General features: G+C 38.3%; 2 protein-coding genes across 4 annotated transcripts in view; both read right to left on the bottom strand.

Moving 5' to 3' along the window:
• LOC137050243 (uncharacterized) overlaps nucleotides 1–23,818 on the bottom strand; it is a 189,858-nt gene that overhangs the window by 78,398 nt on the left and 87,642 nt on the right. The gene's annotated exons all lie outside the window — the stretch shown is intronic.
• On the bottom strand, nucleotides 20,410–21,546 carry nog1 (noggin 1). Its single transcript, XM_067428747.1, has one exon. The coding sequence runs from the start codon at nucleotides 21,496–21,498 to the stop codon at nucleotides 20,686–20,688; it is 813 nt and encodes a 270-aa protein (XP_067284848.1). The 5' UTR covers nucleotides 21,499–21,546; the 3' UTR covers nucleotides 20,410–20,685.

The following is a 23,818-nucleotide window of genomic DNA, read 5'->3' on the forward strand; positions in this document are numbered from 1 at the left end:
TGGGTCAGACGTAACAACCCAGTGTTTGGGTAGTTTTTGTGTAACTCAGATCCTGGGTCAGACGTAACAACCCAGTGTTTGGGTAGTTTTTGTGTAACTCAGATCCTGGGTCAGACGTAACAACCCAGTGTTTGGGTAGTTTTTGTGTAACTCAGATCCTGGGTCAGACGTAACAACCCAGTGTTTGGGTAGTTTTTGTGTAACTCAGATCCTGGGTCAGACGTAACAACCCAGTGTTTGGGTAGTTTTTGTGTAACTCAGATCCTGGGTCAGACGTGACAACCCAGTGTTTGGGTAGTTTTTGTGTTACTCAGATCCTGGGTCAGACGTGACAACCCAGTGTTTGGGTAGTTTTTGTGTCACTCAGATCCTGGGTCAGACGTGACAACCCAGTGTTTGGGTAGTTTTTGTGTCACTCAGATCCTGGGTCAGACGTGACAACCCAGTGTTTGGGTAGTTTTTGTGTAACTCAGATCTTGGGTCAGACGTAACAACCCAGTGTTTGGGTAGTTTTTGTGTAACTCAGATCCTGGGTCAGACGTAACAACCCAGTGTTTGGGTAGTTTTTGTGTAACCCAGATCCTGGGTCAGACGTAACAACCCAGTCTTTGGGTAGTTTTTGTGTATCTCAGATCCTGGATCAGATGTAACAACCCAGTGTTTGGGCTGTTTTTGTGTAACTCAGATCCTGGGTCAGACGTAACAACCCAGTGTTTGGGTAGTTTTTGTGTAACCCAGATCCTGGGTCAGACGTAACAACCCAGTCTTTGGGTAGTTTTTGTGTATCTCAGATCCTGGGTCAGACGTAACAACCCAGTGTTTGGGTAGTTTTTGTGTAACTCAGATCCTGGGTCAGACGTAACAACCCAGTGTTTGGGTAGTTTTTGTGTAACTCAGATCCTGGGTCAGACGTAACAACCCAGTGTTTGGGTAGTTTTTGTGTAACTCAGATCCTGGGTCAGACGTAACAACCCAGTGTTTGGGTAGTTTTTGTGTAACTCAGATCCTGGGTCAGACGTAACAACCCAGTGTTTGGGTAGTTTTTGTGTAACTCAGATCCTGGGTCAGACGTAACAACCCAGTGTTTGGGTAGTTTTTGTGTAACTCAGATCCTGGGTCAGACGTGACAACCCAGTGTTTGGGTAGTTTTTGTGTAACTCAGATCCTGGGTCAGACGTGACAACCCAGTGTTTGGGTAGTTTTTGTGTTACTCAGATCCTGGGTCAGACGTGACAACCCAGTGTTTGGGTAGTTTTTGTGTCACTCAGATCCTGGGTCAGACGTGACAACCCAGTGTTTGGGTAGTTTTTGTGTCACTCAGATCCTGGGTCAGACGTGACAACCCAGTGTTTGGGTAGTTTTTGTGTAACTCAGATCTTGGGTCAGACGTAACAACCCAGTGTTTGGGTAGTTTTTGTGTAACTCAGATCCTGGGTCAGACGTAACAACCCAGTGTTTGGGTAGTTTTTGTGTAACCCAGATCCTGGGTCAGACGTAACAACCCAGTCTTTGGGTAGTTTTTGTGTATCTCAGATCCTGGATCAGATGTAACAACCCAGTGTTTGGGCTGTTTTTGTGTAACTCAGATCCTGGGTCAGACGTAACAACCCAGTGTTTGGGTAGTTTTTGTGTAACCCAGATCCTGGGTCAGACGTAACAACCCAGTCTTTGGGTAGTTTTTGTGTATCTCAGATCCTGGGTCAGACGTAACAACCCAGTGTTTGGGTAGTTTTGGTGTAACTCAGATCCTGGGTCAGACGTAACAACCCAGTGTTTGGGTAGTTTTTGTGTAACTCAGATCCTGGGTCAGGCTTTTTGTGGCCTCTTCAGGAGAGAGCAGTGCAGCTCCGTTGCATGTCTTCGGTAAAATACAGGTGTGTGTAGATGTTATTTGATCTATAAATCCGTTATTGTGCTGTATATTGTTTAATTTTATGCAAAGCAACACACAGGGGCACGATGAGCGTCACCTAAACGAGTGCCGCATCTCTATTTTCTCGTGATGGAATCGCCGGATGCCTTGCTTTAACATGTTATGATTTCATTCATAAAGATACAGAATATAAATAGGATGTTAAATTTGTCCTCAGAGCGGTTTAATGATTGTTTATGGACGGGTTATGGAGCGCATATTTCGGCTGTGAGAGAAACGCAGGACAGCGGGCTGAAACTGTGGCACAAGATCCAGCGGTGGAAACGGGACGAACAAGCAATACCATAATAGAAAATATTGGCTCTGTGATTATATTGTTGCAATATGTAAATTATATTGGCATATGTAACTATAGCTCTTATCGTCTAAATATGACTATAATGAACAAATATATTAAGATATAATGTTATGATTTTCTGTAAGCGGTGTACGTGTATTGTGAAAAGCACCGTACAAAGTTGATTTGACTTGACCTCAAACATTGTAAAATACAAGTGATATGAAATAAAATAATAACATTAAAGGCCCTGAAGCATCTTCCAAACAAAATGCGAAACTTCAGTGGAAGACAGCAGCATCAAAACTGCACTTCAAACAAGCCTCTCAGTTTAACTGGAAAGATTAACTACAGTGCATTACCTCATCAACGGCGTCCCGTTTCCCCCAAAAAATACTGCATTTAAATTTAATACGCGCATTTACAGCATGCATTATGCCGAGGAATATGACGAGAATATGAGTTCACAGGCCCCAGTCTCTCTGTGATACCAATGCATTACTTCATGGAAATGCATCCATAACTAGAGGAGAGACTTGGCTCGCGTCTGATTTCTCATTATCGTAGACTAATGTTCTTTCCCGGTGCGTATAAATCAACACGACCGAGCCCCTTTCATGTGCGCAGCGGGAAGTTATCGTGCACCGCAGCGGGGCCTTTGAACTCTACATGTATGTTCTGTGTGTCTGTGGGTGTGGATGAGATCGGACACAGAGTGTGTGTTTATTGATCGGTCGCAGGGCTTATAGAGGATCCCAGATGGCGTGCATCGCTGTGAAAGCAACAATGCATTAGGGTTATTTTCACAGGCCTGTCACGATAACACAATTTGCTGGACGATAAATTGGCCAAGAAATGATTGTGATAAGCGATAATATTGTCGTTCTGAGAGCATTTTCATCTAAAATAATGATAATCGCACAATAATGCAGGTACACCTTTTCAAATATCAATAAACTTTTATTTCTAAGGACTATTTAACACTGAAAATGGAAAACACCACAAAAAATGCTCTTCTTACTTAGCATTTGTGTCTTGTTTCTAGTCCAAACATCTAAAAATTCTTAAAACAAGAAGTATTTACTAGTCGAGCAAAGGTTTTTGTCTTGTTTTGGGGGGGAAATTGCTCAAAATTAAGAGTTTTTGCTTAAAATAAGCTAAATAATCTGCCAATGGGGTAAGTTAAATAATCTTAATTCAAACAGAAAACAAGATTATTTTTCTTACCCCATTAGCAGATTATTTATCTTATTTTAAGCAAAAGCTTACTCAATTTTGAGTAATTTTCCCCCAAAACAAGACAAAAACTTTTGCTTAAGTAGTAAATGCTTCTTAATGTAAGAATTTTTAGATATTTGGAATTAAAACAGGACAAAAATACTAAGTAAGAAAATCATTTTTTGCAGTGAACATTTTAAATATCCACAATAAATGAACAAAACAACCAAAAACAATAAAAGCAATGGACTCTCTGTCTGTTTAAAAATGCACCTGAGCTACCTTGACTATTGACTGACTGCATAACCTTCATGCAATCTCACAGAGGCTGGAACGCTTGAGAAGAACTCAACTCAACACAGAGGAAGCGCACAGGAAACTCAACCGAAATGATTCCAAAATAATCTTGCATAAGCTAAAACAAGCAGCACACGTCAGTCAAAACAGTCCTGGAGGCAGCACAATGACAAATGCTCACCATTCATTTTGCTTAGAAAGTTGCTTATCCCATTAAACGTTTCAAATGTTAAGCAGCGTCATTAGGGGCAGTCCACCGCGTGTTCATTATTGTTTGCAAACATGCACAAGTTTACAACACATTTTTTTTTCCCATTCATTTTTGATTATCATGTAATGTAAACATGAACCGGACATATTTGACAGCTGCACTTTTGTGTGTGGCACTTCTTCTTCTTTTTTTTTTCAAAAGTTAATCTGGAGTATTTTACATTATATATACATAAACTCACCTAAAGCATTATTAGGAACACCTGTTCAATTTCTCATTAATGCAATTCTCTAATCAACCAATCACATGGCAGTTGCTTCAATGCATTTAGGGGTGTGGTCCTGGTCAAGACAATCTCCTGAACTCCAAACTGAATGTCAGAATGGGAAAGAAAGGGGATTTAAGCCATTTTGAACGTGGCATCGTGTTGGTGCCAGACGGGCCGGTCTGAGTATTTCACAATCTGCTCAGTTACTGGGATTTTCACACACAACCATTTCTAGGGATTACAAAGAATGGTGTGAAAAGGGAAACACATCCAGTATGCAGCAGCCCTGTGGGGGAAAATGCCTTGTTGATGCTCGAGGTCAGAGGAGAATGGGCCGACTGATTCAAGCTGATAGAAGAGCAACTTTGACTGAAATAACCACTCGTTACAACCGAGAGATGCAGCAAAGCATTTGTGAAGTTGAAGACGGGAAAAATGTTGCCTGGTCTGTTGAGTCTCGATTTCTGTTGAGACATTCAGATGGTAGAGTCAGAATTTGGCGTAAACAGAATGAGAACATGGATCCATCATGCCTTGTTACCACTGTGCAGGCTGGTGGTGGTGGTGTAATGGTGTGGGGATGTTTTCTTGGCACACTTTAGGCGCCTTAGTGCCAATTGAGCATCGTTTAAATGCCACGGCCTACCTGAGCATTGTTTCTGACCATGTCCATCCCTTTATGACCACCATGTACCCATCCTCTAATGGCTACTTCCAGCAGGATAATGCACCATGTCACAAATCTCAAATCATTTCAAATTGTTTTCCTGAACATGACAATGAGTTCACTGTACTAAAATGGCCGCCACAGTCACCAGATCTCAACCCAATAGAGCATCTTTGGGATGTGGTGGAACGGGAGCTTCGTGCCCTGGATGTGCATCCCACAAATCTCCATCAACTGCAAGATGCTATCCTATCAATATGGGCCAACATTTCTTTCTGAAGGCCCTTTCGCCTTCAGAACTGCCTTAATTCTATGTGGCACCAACACCATGCCACGCTCAAAATTGCTTAAATCCCCTTTCTTTCCCATTCTGACATTCAGTTTGGAGTTCAGGAGATTGTCTTGACCAGGACCACACCCCTAAATGCATTGAAGCAACTGCCATGTGATTGGTTGATTAGATAATTGCATTAATAAGAAATTGAACAGGTGTTCCTAATAATCCTTTAGGTGAGTTTATGTATATAAAAATGTATCAATATCTTTGTAAAATGGCAGAGCTTTTTAAATATCTGAATGTACACTCTTAACATCAGTCAATCAAGCATTAGACTATGTTATGATATTATTATAATCAAGCACTATTTAATGATAGAACTTTAATAATTAGAACTAAAACTGTTGTATGAATGTATGAATACATATTTGCCATTTAACTGAACTTATGACTCGTGGTGGTCCTTAAGATATTGTTGGTGTTTCTGTAAAAAAAAAAAAAAAAAAAAAAAGATAATAGCAATATAATAGTAATATAGACGCAGCGCGTCCGGTGCGAAGCTCAGTGCCCTTAAAGGGGCGATCGCTCAGCGCCGCGACACGTCTTTATAACACTAATATTGAGCACCCCCATATTGCCAAAATGGTATGATCCTCGTTTCATAACAACCGCGAAGATTCGACCATGAGATCAGTGGTCGAATCCGGTCCTGCATATCGATGCATCGAATCTTCGACTATTAGGGGTCACCCCTAGGGTGTACTTAAAAAAGTACAATTCCTGAGAAAAACAACTCAATTACAGTAACGAGAGTATTTGTAATTCGTTACTTTACACCACTGCACTATATAAACTTTCAGTTAAGGCTAAAGACTCTTTTCATGTTAGTGTCACGCAAACCACCACAGACTGCTCCAGTCTAGAGTCACGATAGCACGGATCGGATCATATGATCGAGTCGGCACATATACCAACAAAAAAACAAAAACATATTTGAATTCTGCACAGAAAGCTGTGAGATTAATGACACACTGTGAAAGAAGAAATCAGTCGGACACAGACCAGGACAGCTCCTGTGTGATATTTTTCATTTGATATATGCCACGAAAGGTCAACGCCACGTTCAAAAAACGAGCTTTATCATCTGTTATCACGGCTCAGAGGAGTGTCCACCGGCTCAGTGTTCTCATTATCGTCTGCCGTCCTTGAAACTTCAAAGAATATAAAGCACTAATGAGACGTCTATCCTAAAAAACAACCCGGATATTCTGCCAAAATAAGGAAATGCACTGGTTTGATTCACAGTTATCAGTGTTGGTTTTTTTTCAGTCTTTATATTTATGGTTTGAGAACAGACATGAGATCAAAAGCCTCTTTGGATCAGGCCATTACCAATGGTGAGGTGAACGTCTGCCAATGTTTAAAATGCTTTGTGTTTGCATTTTTGCGTTGATTTTTTAATTTAATTCTTAATTGCTCTAACTGCTCTATTTTATTTTTTCCTCCCTTTGTAGCACTTTGAGATTTTCTTTAAAATGTAAAGTGCTTTATAAATAAAATGTATTATTAATATTATTATTGATTAATTTAATTAATTCTACAGAGCTATAAAAGATCCACTTATACCCTTAAAAATAAAGGTGCCAGGAAGAAACAAAAACAGGTTTTTTACGGTGATAACGGATGAACCATTTTTGGTTCCCCAAAGAACCATTTTGTAAAAAAGTATAATTTTTTTCTAACCATTTTATAGTCTAAAGAACATTTTTGCACTACAAAGAATCTTTTGTGCCATGGAAAGGTTCTCTGGATATTAAAGGTTCTTCATGGAACCACACACCCTGCCAAAGAACCATTTAAGAACCTTTATTTTTAAGAGTGTATGAGTAAAGTAAACGAAGGTGAAATGACTGCTGCATTTTGACTGATAAAACATCTCAGGAACGTCTTTAAACGGACGTGTTCATGTCAGCGGTCTGCGTTCAATCGTGCCGTCACTGACACGGGACAGAGCTTTGGGTTCGAGGAGAGGGTTTTACGACAGGACAACCTTTTCATTCCACAGCATTAGGAAGACAAAGTGCCGTTATCACTCAGAGTGGGTCTGTGACCGCAGGAGAAACATGTTTGGAGCGCCTCCTGAAGCTGCACAGATACGGAGACTCTTGACACTGGTCGAGCCGCGCGCTTAAGAGGAGAGGAGGAACAGACCGCGACCGTCTGTCCGGGACAGCGCCGTGTCCTTATTAAGAAACGAGACAGAGAGATATCAGAGCAGACGTACACATCAACACACGAGCGGCTCCTGTCATGCACGTCTGCTCTTTCAGTGCTCAGGTGCTCCCGCTCAACTTCATGGTCCACTTTAGACATTCGACTAACTACACTCTTAGAAAAAAGGGCTCAGTGGGGCTCTATATAGAACCATAGGGTTCTTTACTCAACTCCAAAGAACCTTTTATGCTAAAAAGGTTCTATAATGACAAGAAAGAACCCTTTTGGCACAAAGGTTCTTTATTTATTCATATATTACATTATGAATTTGTAGTTGTAATTAAATTCGTGTTTATTAAACTGTTGTAATAATATCACATTTTAATCATTGTGTGGATTTTTGGAGGAGAAAAACTGAAATGGCACTCTTGGTGTGATATTGATTAACTACATAAAATTAGATAAATATATCCATTTTCTAACCCCCATATCTTGAATGTTGTGATCATTCATAAATGAATTTGAAAACACTGAATAATGCAGTGAAATGTGTGTCAATAATATGAAATCCAGAAAGGACAAAACAAATGATAATGGAAGAACTCCTAAAAGGTTCCCTATTGAACCTTTTTCCTGGTTACAAAGAACACACTCTTAGAAGAAAAGTTTCTATAGAACCTTAAAAGGTTCTATCAGCGCTACGTATTTGGAGAACCCTTTTTACGTGCCAAAGGGGTTCTTTCTTGTCATAATAGAACCTTTTAAGCAAAAAAGGTTCTTTGGAGTACAAAGAACCTTTTTTGCTTAAAAGGTTCTATTATAACAAGAAAGAACCCCTTTGGCACTTAAAAAGGGTTCTATATAGAAACTTTTAGGGGTTCCAAATATGTAACGGTGATAGAATCTTTTAAGGTTCTATATAGAACCTTTTCTTCTTAGAGTGCAGAAGTAACTTTGCAACTACATGCAGTCATTAGAGTATTAGTAGACCGTTTGCTTAATATCTGCTAACACTTTACATTTTTGTGTCAAATATGGACTAACCCAGCAACTGGGTTGTTTTAACCCAGCGATTGGGTTGTTTTAATCCTGTGGTTGGGTTAAATATTTGCTTAAGACAACCCAATCACTGGATAAAAACAACCCAACTGCTGGGTTAGTCCATATTTTACCCAAAATTGGGTTGTTTTTTTACACAGAATTTTTTAGAGTGTGTTTTGATGGTCCCGCAACAGACTATAAGTGACTTAGCAAGTAACTTACTAACCCTAACCCTACCAGTCTACTAATACTCTAAAAAAAAAAAAAATTGGGTTGATTTTAACCCAATGGCTGTGAAAATATAGGAAAAAATATATGTTGGGTTAATTTTACCCAGCAAATTGGGTTATTTATTTAACCCAGCATAGCTGATTTGTTTTTACTATAACGCTATGTTTTTTTTTTTTTTTTTACTTAACTTAAATCCTCTAAACTTCCTCAACAATCATTGAACAACTCATATTTAACATCCTATTTAAAATCATAAAATTTTAATGCAAGGCATCCGGCGATTCCATCACGAGAAAATACAGATGCGGCACTCGTTTAGGTGACGCACATCGTGCCCCTGTGTGTTGCTTTGCATAAAATTAAACAATATACAGCACAATAACGGATTTATAGATCAAATAACATCTACACACACCTGTATTTGACTGAAGACATGCAACGGAGCTGCACTGCTCTCTCCTGAAGAGGCCACAAAAAGCCTGACCCAAGATCTGAGTAACACAAAAACTACCCAAACACTGGGTTGTTACGTCTGACCCAAGATCTGAGTTACACAAAAACTACCCAAACACTGGGTTGTTACGTCTGACCCAGGATCTGAGTTACACAAAAACTACCCAAAGACTGGGTTGTCACGTCTGACCCAGGATCTGAGTTACACAAAAACTACCCAAACACTGGGTTGTTTCATCTGACCCAGGATCTGAGTAACACAAAAACTACCCAAACACTGGGTTGTTTCATCTGACCCAGGATCTGAGTAACACAAAAACTACCCAAACACTGGGTTGTTATGTCTAACCCAGATCTAGGCAACACAAAAACTACCCAAACACTGGGTTGTTTCGTCTGACCCAGGATCTGAGTTACACAAAAGTTACCCAAACACTGGGTTGTTGCGTCTGACCCAGGATCTGAGTAACACAAAAACTACCCAAACACTGGGTTGTTTCATCTGACCCAGGATCTGAGTAACACAAAAACTACCCAAACACTGGGTTGTTTCATCTGACCCAGGATCTGAGTAACACAAAAACTACCCAAACACTGGGTTATTACGTCTAACCCAGATCTAGGCAACACAAAAACTACCCAAACACTGGGTTGTTACGTCTAACCCAGATCTAGGCAACACAAAAACTACCCAAACACTGGGTTGTTTCGTCTGACCCAGGATCTGAGTTACACAAAAGTTACCCAAACACTGGGTTGTTACATCTGACCCAGGATCTGGGATACACAAAAACAGCCCAAACACTGGGTTGTTACGTCTGACCCAGGATCTGAGTTACACAAAAGTTACCCAAACACTGGGTTGTTACGTCTGACCCAGGATCAGAGTTACACAAAAACTACCCAAACACTGAAAAAATTACCCAGGTGGAGGCTCAACCCAGGATTTGGGTAGAAAAAAAATTAAGTGGAACCAATTTCACTTCACAAGATTCAGCAGATGTTTCTCCAAAAAATTATTTAACAATTGAGTCAATCTGAGAAAGTGTAAGACTCTTTCACTAGAAACATTTTACATTTACTGTTTGTATTTTTCAGGATTTTTGATGTTTTCTATAATATAAATGTCTTTGCTGACGCTGAGAGAGGAGAACACAAGAGCACAGAGATATATACGAGAGAACGAGTGCATAAATCACAGTCCATCTCCCGCAGGGTTTACGAACGCTTGCCTCTCCGTTAAACAGAGGGCCCTGCTGGTACCTGGGGGCCACCGTGCAGGAGCCGAAACCCCGCCGCCCCCCTCCAGCTCGGACAGAGAGGTCGCCACGGGGCCTGATCGCCGCGACCCCTGGCGTCACGCTGCACAGTGTCATTTCAGACACAACACAAACGCAGTATTTCACTCTGATAACAGCCGCTCGCTCGCAGCCAAGCCAGAGCACATCTCAACCACACACAAAGTGCTATCAGATACACACATTCAGTATTTGGAGAATGTTCGCACACACTGAATTAAGTGTGATTTTTTGATCTGAAGGCTCCTGCTTAAATGCTACATGTGAAGTTTTGTAGGCAAATGCTGTAAAATTGTGCACAGAAGCAGAGCTGGAATCTAGACAAAGAAGCCGCTTGAGTATAAGAGAGTCATAAAAGTATAATGAGTATGTGCTAGCTAGCGTATGTGACCTATTAATTAAATTAAGAACGAATATCTTGTAATTTTCCCGCCACATTCTAAAAAGCAAACATTCTAAGTTTCTAAAATAAAGTTCTAAACAAAAATTCTTAAAGCACATTCAAATTCAAGATATTCACATATTCAAGCAGTGACGGGAAAAAAAACACAGCATTGGATCTTTTATGTTTTGTAAAAAATAGTTTTATTGTGAATAATTCGAAATGATCCAAGATAATTTCAGTTGTAAACACTCCTAAAAAAGTAACTTGTTCAGTTGAAAGTTCTTTTTAAAGTTTCACAATGAATGATTAACGTGGAAAATAGTCATAAAAGCATAATGAGTATGTGCTAGCTAGCGTAAGTGACCTATTAATTAAATAATGAACGAATATTTTGTCATTTTCCCGCCACATTCTAAAAAGTAAACATTCTAAGGTTCTAAAATAAAGTTCTAAAGAAAAATTCTTAAAAGCACATACACTGTAAAAAAAAAATGTTTGTTTTTGTTGGTTTAACTTAAAAAAGTAAGTAGCCTGGTTGCCTTAAAATTTTGAGTTTATTGAAATTAAATTTTGAGTTGATACAATGAAGGAAATTTGTTTAATAAATAGAAACTCAAAATATTATTGTATCTGAACCACATAAAAATTTGATAAATCATGAAAATAGCACAATTTGGCTGCGTCATCACAAATAAAACACACACAATTACCCAATATGCTTACAAAATCTTTTAATAATATTTTAATAAAGGTTGTCGAATCTCAAAAAAATTTCATTGCATTAACTCAAAATTTTAATTTCAATGAACTCAAAATTAAGGCAACCAGGTAACTTTTTTAAAAAAATATTTATTTTACAGTGCGACATGCTTTGACTGTGAAAAACTACCCAAACACTGGGTTGTTACGTCTGACCCAGGATCTGAGTTACACAAAAACTACCCAAACACTGGGTTGTTACGTCTGACCCAGGATCTGAGTTACACAAAAACAGCCCAAACACTGGGTTGTCACGTCTGACCGAGGATCTGAGATACAAAAAAACTACCCAAACACTGGGTTGTTACGTCTGACCCAGGATCTGAGTTACACAAAAAGTACCCAAACACTGGGTTGTTACGTCTGACCCAGGATCTGAGTAACACAAAAACTACCCAAACACTGGGTTGTTACGTCTGACCGAGGATCTGAGATACAAAAAAACTACCCAAACACTGGGTTGTTACGTCTGACCCAAGATCTGAGTTACACAAAAACTACCCAAACACTGGGTTGTTACGTCTGACCCAGGATCTGAGTTACACAAAAAGTACCCAAACACTGGGTTGTTACGTCTGACCCAGGATCTGAGTAACACAAAAACTACCCAAACACTGGGTTGTTACGTCTGACCGAGGATCTGAGATACAAAAAAACTACCCAAACACTTGGTTGTAACGTCAGACCCAGGATCTGAGTTACACAAAAACTACCCAAACACTGAGTTTTAACGTCTGACCGAGGATCAGAGATACAATAAAACTACCCAAACACTGGGTTGTTACGTCTGACCCAAGATCTGAGTAACAAAAACTACCCAAACACTGGGCTGTTACGTCTGACCCAGGATCTGAGATACAAAAAAACTACCCAAACACTGGGTTGTCACGTCTGACCCAGGATCTGAGTTACAAAAAAACAGCCCAAACACTGGGTTGTTACGTCTGACCGAGGATCTGAGATACAAAAAAACTACCCAAACACTTGGTTATAAGGTCTGACCCAGGATCTGAGTTACACAAAAACTACCCAAACACTGGGTTGTTACGTCTGACCGAGGATCTGAGATACAAAAAAACTACCCAAACACTTGGTTGTAACGTCTGACCCAGGATCTGAGTTACACAAAAACTACCCAAACACTGGGTTGTTACGTCTGACTGAGGATCTGAGATACAAAAAAACTACCCAAACACTGGGTTGTTACGTCTGACCCAAGATCTGAGTTACACAAAAACTACCCAAACACTGGGTTGTTACGTCTGACCGAGGATCTGAGATACAAAAAAACTACCCAAACACTGGGTTGTAACGTCTGACCCAGGATCTGAGTTACACAAAAACTACCCAAACACAGGGTTGTTACGTCTGACCTAGGATCTGAAATACAAAAAAACTACCCAAACACTGGGTTGTCACGTCTGACCCAGGATCTGAGTTACAAAAAAACAGCCCAAACACTGGGTTGTTACGTCTGACCGAGGATCTGAGATACAAAAAAAATACCCAAACACTTGGTTGTAAGGTCTGACCCAGGATCTGAGTTACACAAAAACTACCCAAACACTGGGTTGTTACGTCTGACCGAGGATCTGAGATACAAAAAAACTACCCAAACACTGGGTTGTCACGTCTGACCCAGGATCTGAGTTACAAAAAAACAGCCCAAACACTGGGTTGTCACGTCTGACCGAGGATCTGAGACACAAAAAAACTACCCAAACACTGGGTTGTCACGTCTGACCCAGGATCTGAGTTACAAAAAAACAGCCCAAACACTGGGTTGTCACGTCTGACCCAGGATCTGAGTTACACAAAACTACCCAAACACTGGGTTGTTACGTCTGACCCAAGATCTGAGATACAAAAAAACTACCCAAACACTTGGTTGTAAGGTCTGACCCAGGATCTGAGTTACACAAAAACTACCCAAACACTGGGTTGTTACGTCTGACCGAGGATCTGAGATACAAAAAAACTACCCAAACACTGGGTTGTAACGTCTGACCCAGGATCTGAGTTACACAAAAACTACCCAAACACTGGGTTGTTACGTCTGACCCAGGATCTGAGTAACACAAAAACTACCCAAACACTGGGTTGTTATGTCTGACCCAGGATCTGAGTTACACAAAAACTACCCAAACACTGGGTTGTTACGTCTGACCGAGGATCTGAGATACAAAAAAACTACCCAAACACTGGGTTGTCACGTCTGACCCAGGATCTGAGTTACAAAAAAACAGCCCAAACACTGGGTTGTCACGTCTGACCCAGGATCTGAGTTACACAAAAACTACCCAAACACTGGGTTGTTACGTCTGACCCAAGATCTGAGATACAAAAATACTACCCAAACACTGGGTTGTTACTTCTGACCCAGGATCTGAGTAACACAAAAACTACCCAAACACTGGGTTGTCACGTCTGACCCAGGATCTGAGTAACACAAAAACTACCCAAACACTGGGTTGTTTGTTCTGACCCAGGATCTGATTGAGGTGGAAAATGAAACCAAGCATATAATGGATCCCAAAAGAACCATACAGCAGCTCAAGGACCCTATACATCCAAAAAGAAGAGCCTGTTTTTAAAGAGTGAAAACCGGACAATTTTCAACCAAATAAAAAACACTTACATTTGAATCTTACATATAGAAGTTCACATTAAACATAAAAGTTCCAAAATGTTTTTGAAAAAGACCCTTTTTACAGATGAATCTTTCAGTGATCAGTTCTTAAAAAAAAACATTTTTGTGCAGAACATTTGAATAATCTAAAGAACATTTTTTCACTATAAAGAATATAGTGTTAAAGAATTAAAGGACACTAAAGCTCCTTAATGGAACCATCAGTCAATGGTTTACCTTTATTTTTAAATTTTCAACCAAAATAAAAAAAAGGCTAAAGATGCAAAAGTTCATTTAAATTTGAATCTTACATGTAGAAGTTACTATATTAATCAATGTTTAAATATAATGGTTCCAAAAGGGTGTTTTTCACTGATGTCATAAAAGAACTTTCAGTGAGCAGTTCTTAAAAAGAATCATTTGCGTGAAAAAAAAAAAAAAAAAATCATCATAAGTTTTGTGAAATGGAAAAATTCCATGTAATGTTAAAAGGTTCTTCAAGGAACCATTAATGCCAATAAAGAACCTTGATTTGAAGAGTGACAGCACATGGAAGTGCACTCTCAAAAACGAAGGTTCCAAAATGTGTTACTTTTTGTCCTTTTTGCAGTGACGTTGTTCTTAAAATAACCTTTTTTTCTCAGTATACACAGAACATTCTAATAATCTAAAGAACTTTAGACTATAAATAACTTGGAATGGAAAAATTCCATGGAACGCTAAAAGGTTCTTCACGGAACCGTCGATGCCAATAGAGTGCCTTTATTTTGAAGAGTCACAATCTGGCCTTCTTTACACACAGAAGTTCACTCTTTAAAACAAAGGTTCCAAAAAGTGTTTTTCTGCAGTGATGTTATAGAAGATCTTTCAGTCAACAGTTCTTAAAAGAACCTTTTTTCCCTCAAAAGTGAAGAGCATTTGAATAATCTAAAGAACCTTTTCCACTGTGAAGAATCTTTTGCGTAATGGAAAGATTCCATGGATGTTAAAGATTCTTAAATGGAACCATTAATGCCAATAAAGAACCTTGATTTGAAGAGTGACAGCACATGGAAGTTCACTCTCAAAAACAAAGGTTCCAAAATGTGTTACTTTTTGTTGTTTTTTGCAGCGATGTTCTTAAAAGACCCTTTTTTTTCTTTCTTAGTACACAGAACTTAAGAAGTTTAGACTATAAATAACTTTTTTTGTGGAATGGAAAAATTCCATGGAACGTTAAAAGGTTCTTCACGGAACCGTCGATGCCAATAAAGAACCTTGATTTTTTTCAGCACACAGAAGTTCACTCTTAAAAACAAAGGTTCCAAAATGTGTTTTTCTTTTTTTCTGCAGTGACGTCCATCTTTCAGTCGATGGTTTAAAAAAAAGAACCCTTTTTTCCCCTCAGTGTGAAGAGCATTTGAATAATCCTTTTCCACTATGAAGAATCTTTTTTGGAATGGAAAAAACAAAGGTTCAAAAATGTGTTACTTTTTTGCAGTGACAATGTTCTTAAAATAACTTTTTTTTTTTCATGGAAAAATTCCATGGAACGTTAAAAGGTTCTTGACGGAACCGTCGATGCCAATAAAGAGCCTTTATTTTGAAAAGTGACAATCTGGCCCTCTTTACACACAGAAGTTCACTCTTAAAAACAAAGGTTCCAAAATGTGTTTTTCTTTTTTCTGCAGTGATGTCCATCTTTCAGTCAATGGTTAAAAAAAGAACCCTTTTTTCCCCTCAGTGTGAAGAGCATTTGAATAATCCTTTTCCACTATGAAGAATCTTTTTTTGGAATGGAAAAAACAAAGGTTCCAAAATGTGTTATTTTTTGCAGTGACGATGTTCTTAAAATAACTTTTTTTTCCTCAGTACACAGAAAATTCTTATAATCTAAAGAACTTCAGACTATAAATAACTTGGAATGGAAAATTCCATGGAACGTTAAAAGGTTCTTCACGGAACCATCGATGCCAATAGAGTGCCTTTATTTTGAAAAGTGACAATCTGGCCCTCTTTACACACAGAAGTTCACTCTTAAAAACAAAGGTTCCAAAAAGTGTTTTTCTGGAGTGATGTCATAGAAGATCTTTCAGTCAACAGTTCTTAAAAGAACCCTTTTCCCCTCAAAGTGCATTTGAATAATCTAAAGAACCTTTTCCACTGTGAAGAATCTTTTTTGGAATGGAATGAAAACAAAGTTCCAAAATGTTCTTAAAATAACTTTTTTTTCTCAGTACACAGAACATTCTAATAATCTAAAAGAACTTTAGACTATAAATAACTTTTTTCGTGGAATGGAAAGATTCCATGGAAGCCAATAAAGAACCCTTTATTTTCATCTGACATCTCCAAACGCCTCTATCCATTTAAACGAAGTCCTGTGTGATTAGTTTGCCCAAGCGGCCGTAACGGTGTCCTAATCAGCGGTGTGTTTGGATAAAGCGCTGTTCTGCAGGGGTAAACAGAGCTGTATTTGATGCTCTTTATGAGGGCTGTTTGGCAGAGTTTATTCTTCTGTTAGACTGGCTCCATGCTCTCGGAGGGAGGGCGGCCCTCCTGCGGGGCCGCAAATGGGCGGGTGGCAGTCGGGCCGGGCCACATGAGAGAGAGATGCTCTCCAGCTGTTTTCCAGACCTCGCGCTTTATCTGCCCATCATCCGTTCAGGATGTTACAGTAGATGTTAACAGGTTTTCAATGAGAATCATCACGCATCTCCACCCCGCAATAAAAGCTTCAATGCAAAGCACTCGAGATGGAGATAAAGAGCTATTTTCACTGCAACTGCACTTATCAGATAAGCTGCGTTTTTTTACAGACTGCAAACTAACGTGCTCATTAGCCTGAAGCGTCGGCTCTGTTAACACCCGCGATGTGAGAAAGTTTAGGCGCTCACTCCACATTACGTGTTTGAGGCAACCTTCAAACCAGTTAGCCGGATCCGGAGAGGTTTTAACAAGATGAAATAAGGCTGCGATTCCCAGGCTGTGAATGCTAAGAATTGTTTTAATTAATTGCTGTGTAAAATACAGTTAATCTCACCGTAAAAAAAAAAAAAAATGTTGTTTTTTGTTGGTTTAACTTAAAAAAGTAAGTAACCTGGTTGCCTTAAAATTTTGAGTTTATTGAAATTTCAAATTTGAGTTGATACAATGAAGGAAATTTGTTTAATAAATAGAAACTCAAAATATTATTGTATCTGAACCACATAAAAAAATTGATAAATCATGAAAATAGCACAATTTGGCTGCATCATCACAAATAAAACACACACAATATACCCAATATGCTTACAAAATCTTTTAATAATATTTTAATAAAGGTTGTCGAATCTCAAAAAAATTTCATTGCATTAACTCAAATATTTAATTTCAATGAACTCAAAATTTTAAGGCAACCAGGTCACTTTTTTTCTAAATAATTTTTTTCAGTGTTTCGACTGAAACGTTCATCACATAATCTCAGCTACCCTCCATTAATAAGTCATTATAGCAAACATCCCTCACAGTTTAAATGTGATGATAATGATGTTAAAATGTATGAGATTGAAACGCATTGTATTGACTGCTGATAAATATACTGCACTGTAAAAAAAATAATGTTGGTTTAACTTATAAAAGTAAGTAACCTGGTTGCCTTAAAATTTTGAGCTTATTTGAAATTTTAAATTTGAGTTGATACAATGAAGGAAATTTGTTTAATAAATAGAAACTCAAACAATTATTGTCTCTGAACCACATAAAAAATTTGATAAATCATGAAAATAGCACAATTTGGCTGCGTCATCACAAATAAAACACACACAATTACTCTCACTGTAAAAAAAATTTTAGAAAAAAAGTGACCTGGCTGCCTTAAAATTTTGAGTTCACTGAAATACAATTTTTGAGTTAATACAATGAACATTTTTTGAGATTCGACAACCTTTATTAAAATATTATTAAAAGATTTTGTAAGCATATTGGGTAATTGTGTGTGTTTTATTTGTGATGACGCAGCCAAATTGTGCTATTTTCATGATTTATCACATTTTTTATGTGGTTCAGATACAATAATATTTTGAGTTTCTATGTATTAAACAAATTTCCTTCATTGTATCAACTCAAATTTTTACTTTCAATAAACTCAAAATTTTAAGGCAACCAGGTTACTTGCTTTTTTTAAAGTTAAACCAACAAAAAAAATGTACAATGCAGTATCCTTCTTTAAAAAGAATTATATTTTTTGATAATGATGTGATGGGTTAAATTGTATGAGATTGAAACACATTGGATTGATTGATGATAAATATACAGTATATAAACCTGACTATTGTGTATTTAAAATGCATTTAGTTACTGTTATTGAATACTCGTTTCATTCTGAATTATGCATCACATTTATTAGTTATTTATGTTAAGGTGATCAAAATGGATGGACATTTTATATGCAATTCAAATGCATAAATCTTAAACTGAAAAAAAAAATTGCAGCCTTAAAATTTTAGGTACAATCAACTTGGATATTTAGATAATTTCAACTTAAATTACATTAAACTGACTTGAAAAATGAGTTAAAACCTTATATAACTTATTTTAAAAGGTAGAAAATTGCTTCTTTTGATGAGTTAAAGCAATGAAAGAAAATTATATTAATTAAAAAAATATTTTAAAGTGATTAATCGCATCCAAAATAAAACTTAACATAACATAAACATAAAATGTGTGTATATGTTTATAATTATTATGTATATATAAATTAACACCCACGCATGTATATATTTAAAAAATATTTCCATGTATATACTGCATATAATTTCTCTAATGTATGTGAATATAAATACATATATATATATATATATATATATATATATATATATATATATATATATATATATATATATATATATATATATATATATAATTTTATTTTATTTATATATATATATATATATTTATATATATATATATATATATACATATATATACATGCATGTGTGTTTATTTATATATACATAATAATTATACACACACATATGAAAACACAAACTTTTATTTTGTATACCATTAATCACGATTAATTTTTACCCAGCACTTAAAAACATAAGGCGTCATAACTTATTGTATATATATATATATATATATATATATATATATATATATATATATATATATATATATATATATATATATATACACATGGATTTTAGTGATCTCTTAAGCCTTATAAGATAAAAGTTCATATAAAGTGGCCCCTCCACACGGGCCCCTGAGAGCATCACAGGCGGTTGCCTGGGTTACGGGGCCCTTAAGCCAGGTGAGAATATTTCATGGTAAATTAGGAGAATCTCTTTGAAGTTTCTTCACAGGCGTCACAAAAAGAAACAAAGACTTTTGAAACAAAAGCTCAGATTTTTTTCTGTGGATTTTCACTGATATTTTATTATCTGAATATAAAGAATAAATAACAGTTCTTTAATCTTAATTTACAGGATAAATCGCTGTCAGAAAGCAGCTGGGTCGCAGCTGCGAGATGTTAAAAATCCATAATAAATTTTGAGGTCATCACATCGGCGCGGAAACCTTATAAAACATCTCGGACGGCTCCACGGCCGTTCTCTGCAATATAAATACAACGCTGACCAATATTTTCCACAAATACAGTAGACTCTGGGATAATACACATAATACTGGCTTTTTACAAGTAGCTAGATCATTACATGATGGCACGACATATACATACAATACATTCATACACATGATAGTGCATAAAAAATAAAAGGGAACACTTTATAATAACTTATATTAACAGACAGCATTACCTTTCATAATGCATAAACAAATTGTCAGCTAGTACATTCAAACAATTGCTCAAATGTTATATACCATGTATTATATATATATATATATATATATATATATATATATATATATATATATATATATATATATACACTGTATAAATATATGATCAATAAGTTATGACATGTTTTTACACTGCTTTAGTTTAACTCATCAAAATAAGTTCAGTAATTTTCATAATTTAAGTTGAAATTACTTAAACATCCAAGTTGATCGTACTTAAACATTTAAGACAGCAACTTTTTCACAGTACATATCCATATAAAATGTACTGTCAAACACTTTGATATATATTAATGACATAAAGTTAATATAAAGTGTTACCAAAATACAAAATAAAACATTTTTCATAACTTAAGTACGGAAATATAATCAGATTCAATTTTCTATAATGTTTTGTTTTTCACGACACATATCAAAGCAGAGTTTTTAAAACTGAAATCCAGAAATACATATCAGATTAAGTTTTGTACAGTAATATTTATCAGAACAGTTTTCTATAATTTAAGTCCGGCAATATGCATATCAGCTCAGCTTATATGTCCACGAATATGTTTCAGATGAGAGTCCAGAAACATATATCAGATCAAAGTCTTTAAAAATAAAATCTGAATCTGGGTTAGAGAAAAACTACCCAAACACTGGGTTGTTACATCTGACCCAGGATCTGATCGGAGTCTTTATAAATGATGTCCTTTAGCGATCGCTCAGTTCGCGCACGAGCATTTGCACTCGGTTATGATGGGATACTGCACCGGTATCCACGCGCACTTGAGCGCGCCTCTCCTCTGAACGCATCTCCACCGCAGGAGCGTGATGTGCGTGGATTTGGCCGGTTTGCACACCATCCCCTCCGGTACCGAGCACGAGCGCTTACTGTAGCAGCTCCCCGCGCGGACGAAGCGCGGCCAGAAGCGCGCGCCGAGGTCGTTCCACGCGTACAGCACCGGGCAGAAAGAGTAGGACCAAAGCCACATCTGCAGCCTGCGCTTCAGCTTCTTACTGGCTTTGCGCTTCTTGCCCCACTGCACGTCAAAGTCTAGGTTTTTGATGTCTTTGGGCATCAGTCCGGCGGGGTTCGGCTGGAGGTCCAGCTCGTCCAGGTCCTCGTTGCCCGTGTAGCGGTCCTGAGGAGGGCCGACGGAGAGGAAGCGGCTGTCAAAGTCCCCGAGCACGCTTCTCAGCTCGGTCTCGTTTAGATCCCTCTCCCGCGGGTCGTAGATGGGGTCGGGGTCCTCCTTCAGCTCCAGCAGGGGTAGCGTGTCACTCGGGATGGGTCTGAGGAGGTAATAGTGCTGACACTGAGCGAAAGACATCAGCAGCAGGTACACGGACACCAAACACTGCTGGAGATCCATGATGATGCGAAGGGAAAATCTCGACACACTTATCTTTGCGACTTCATCCAATGCAAACTTTATCCGAGGTGCATCAGACGGCGGATCGATCCATCCACAAGGTCTCCGCGTCTGCTGGGTTTTCACCGAGGCTGTTAAATGCGTCCGAATCGCGCGCAGCATCACACGCTTGAAAGTCCCGCGCGCGACGCATCTGCGTGTCCTTCTCGCTGCGAGCCAAACCTCTGGGAATGTCTCTCTCTCACGCGCGCGCCTCGGATATATACGCGCGCGGCCCTGTGATGTAATACATCGGGTCTGTTTTTTTTTTTTTTTTTTTTGAAGGCGAGTTTTCTTTGCAGGAGATTCCCTGACACCTCCTCTCAGAGAGAGAGAGAGAGAGAGAGAGAGAGAGAGAGAGAGAGAGAGAGAGAGAGAGAGAGAGGGGGGGGGGGGGTGGCTGGAAGCGTTTAGGGGGGTAAAGCTGCTACGCCCCCTGTCGGCCTCCTCACGCCACGCGAGGGTGGGATATGGTTTATAAATATTACCTCAATTTTGTAATTTAAGGGGTTAAGGAACTTTACTGGCATTATTTGTATAAGTGACACATTTAAATGGCTGTACAGTAGTATAAATGAAAGCGCTATATAATTGCCTCCTTCATTAATTCAAATGATTTAAGTGACGAGAAAATAAAAGAGAAAAAAATAATAATAACAACAAATATAAACAATGATAAATGGTAATGATAAATAATACGTATACTACTACTACTATTCTGTCTGTCTATCTGTCTCAGTCAATTAATCTATCTATCCGTCCGTCCGTCCGTCCATCCATCCATCCATCCATCCATCCATCCATCCATCCATCCATCCATCCATCCATCCATCCATCCATCCATCTATCTATCTATCTATCTATCTATCTATCTATCTATCTATCTGTCTGTCTGTCTGACTCTCTGTCTGTCTGTCTATCTATCTATCTATCTGTCTGTCTGTCTGACTCTCTGTCTGTCTGTCTATCTATCTATCTATCTATCTATCTATCTATCTATCTATCTATCTATCTATCCGTCTGACTCTCTCTCTGTCTGTCTGTCTGTCTGTCTGTCTGTCTAAAGGGCTAGTAAGTTTAGTTTAGGTAAGTGCTTCAAGCCTTTAATATCAAACCATTATATCCTTCAGCAAAGCGGTTACCCTCAGGATTCTCCAGCAGGACTGAACCTGAAACAAGTGTTTCTGAAAGTCTTGAAATAAAAGCAGCTTCTAAATCACCACGTCATGATCCTACCTATCTATTGCAACTTCAAGAAGCACAAACATGCAAGTGTGTGCTCAGGCTGTGGGGAATAAAGCCATAAAACACTCTGTCCAAATGAATCCAAAATGAACATCTCCCACCAAGCCAGCGCTGTGGAAACCCCGACATACTGTCAAACGCTCGTTCTTCGAGAATCGTTTAATGGAAGAAGTGACCTGCCATTCCGCTGGCCATAAAGCAGGCGGAGAGATAAATGCATCTCTGTTTCTGTCTGAATGAGCTAATTCACACTTCAACTCAGTTACTTCTGCACGAAGAGGCCGAGAAAAGTCTGGGACACGAGTCGCAGGTGTATTTCTGGTCTGACTGAGCATCGTCACAACAGAGAGAGAGAGAGAGAGAGAGAGAGAGAGAGAGAGAGAGAGAGAGAGAGAGAGAGAGAGAGAGAGAGAGAGAGAGAGAGAGAGAGAGAGAGAGAGAGAGAGAGAGAGAGAGAGAGAGAGAGAGAGAGAGAGAGAGAGAGAGAGAGAGAGAGAGTAACTCAAAACAGATGAGCGCATGTTTCTGGTTTGGTTCTAAACCATTTTATCAGACTTTTTTTTCTCTCAAAGAAAACAAGATGTTTGTCTTAATAATCTTCCCTTAAGTGCACATCGTGAACACATAACAGAAGTAAAATAGGTTGCAAATGCCACTTCATGTTGAGTTAACGTTGAAATTCAAAATCCTGTTTATGACCAGCTCACTTCAACACAGGACTTACTCACTTAAAAACCTAAAAACATTTTGTGAAGTGGCAAAAGATCAGCATTTGGCTTTGGTTAACCTCACTTTCTGTCACATACGATTCCCTTGATTCTTTCCTGGAGTTTTATCAGTGTCAAAATACATAAACGGTGACGCATTTACCTGTCATCGACTGAGTTATCAGAGCTTACGCCGGCACCGAGATGTTTTCATTTCAACGATTTCAACTAATGGTTTTGTCTTCTCTACTGTTGCCCACGGCAAGAGGGTCATGATGGGTTTTCTCATGTCATGAAACACAGCAGACTCCTTTAATGGCAGAAACCTTATACACGGCTACCAGAACACGCATATTTATTCAGGAATACAAGGACGTTGTGCGAGTACCAAAGTAACTTAATCTTTAAAAAAAAAAGGCAAAAAAAAAAAAAAAAAAACGTTCTGAAATGAGAACAGAAAAGTTCATGCCATTAACTCTTAAATTCATGAA

This window comes from Pseudorasbora parva, chromosome 2 (genome assembly GCF_024679245.1).
Source record: "Pseudorasbora parva isolate DD20220531a chromosome 2, ASM2467924v1, whole genome shotgun sequence".
NCBI lineage: Eukaryota > Metazoa > Chordata > Actinopteri > Cypriniformes > Gobionidae > Pseudorasbora > Pseudorasbora parva.

Coding starts and splice junctions, on each gene's coding strand:
- nog1 (XM_067428747.1), bottom strand. CDS start 21,498: ATGCTGCGCGCGATTCGGACGCATTTAACAGCCTCGGTGAAAACCCAG.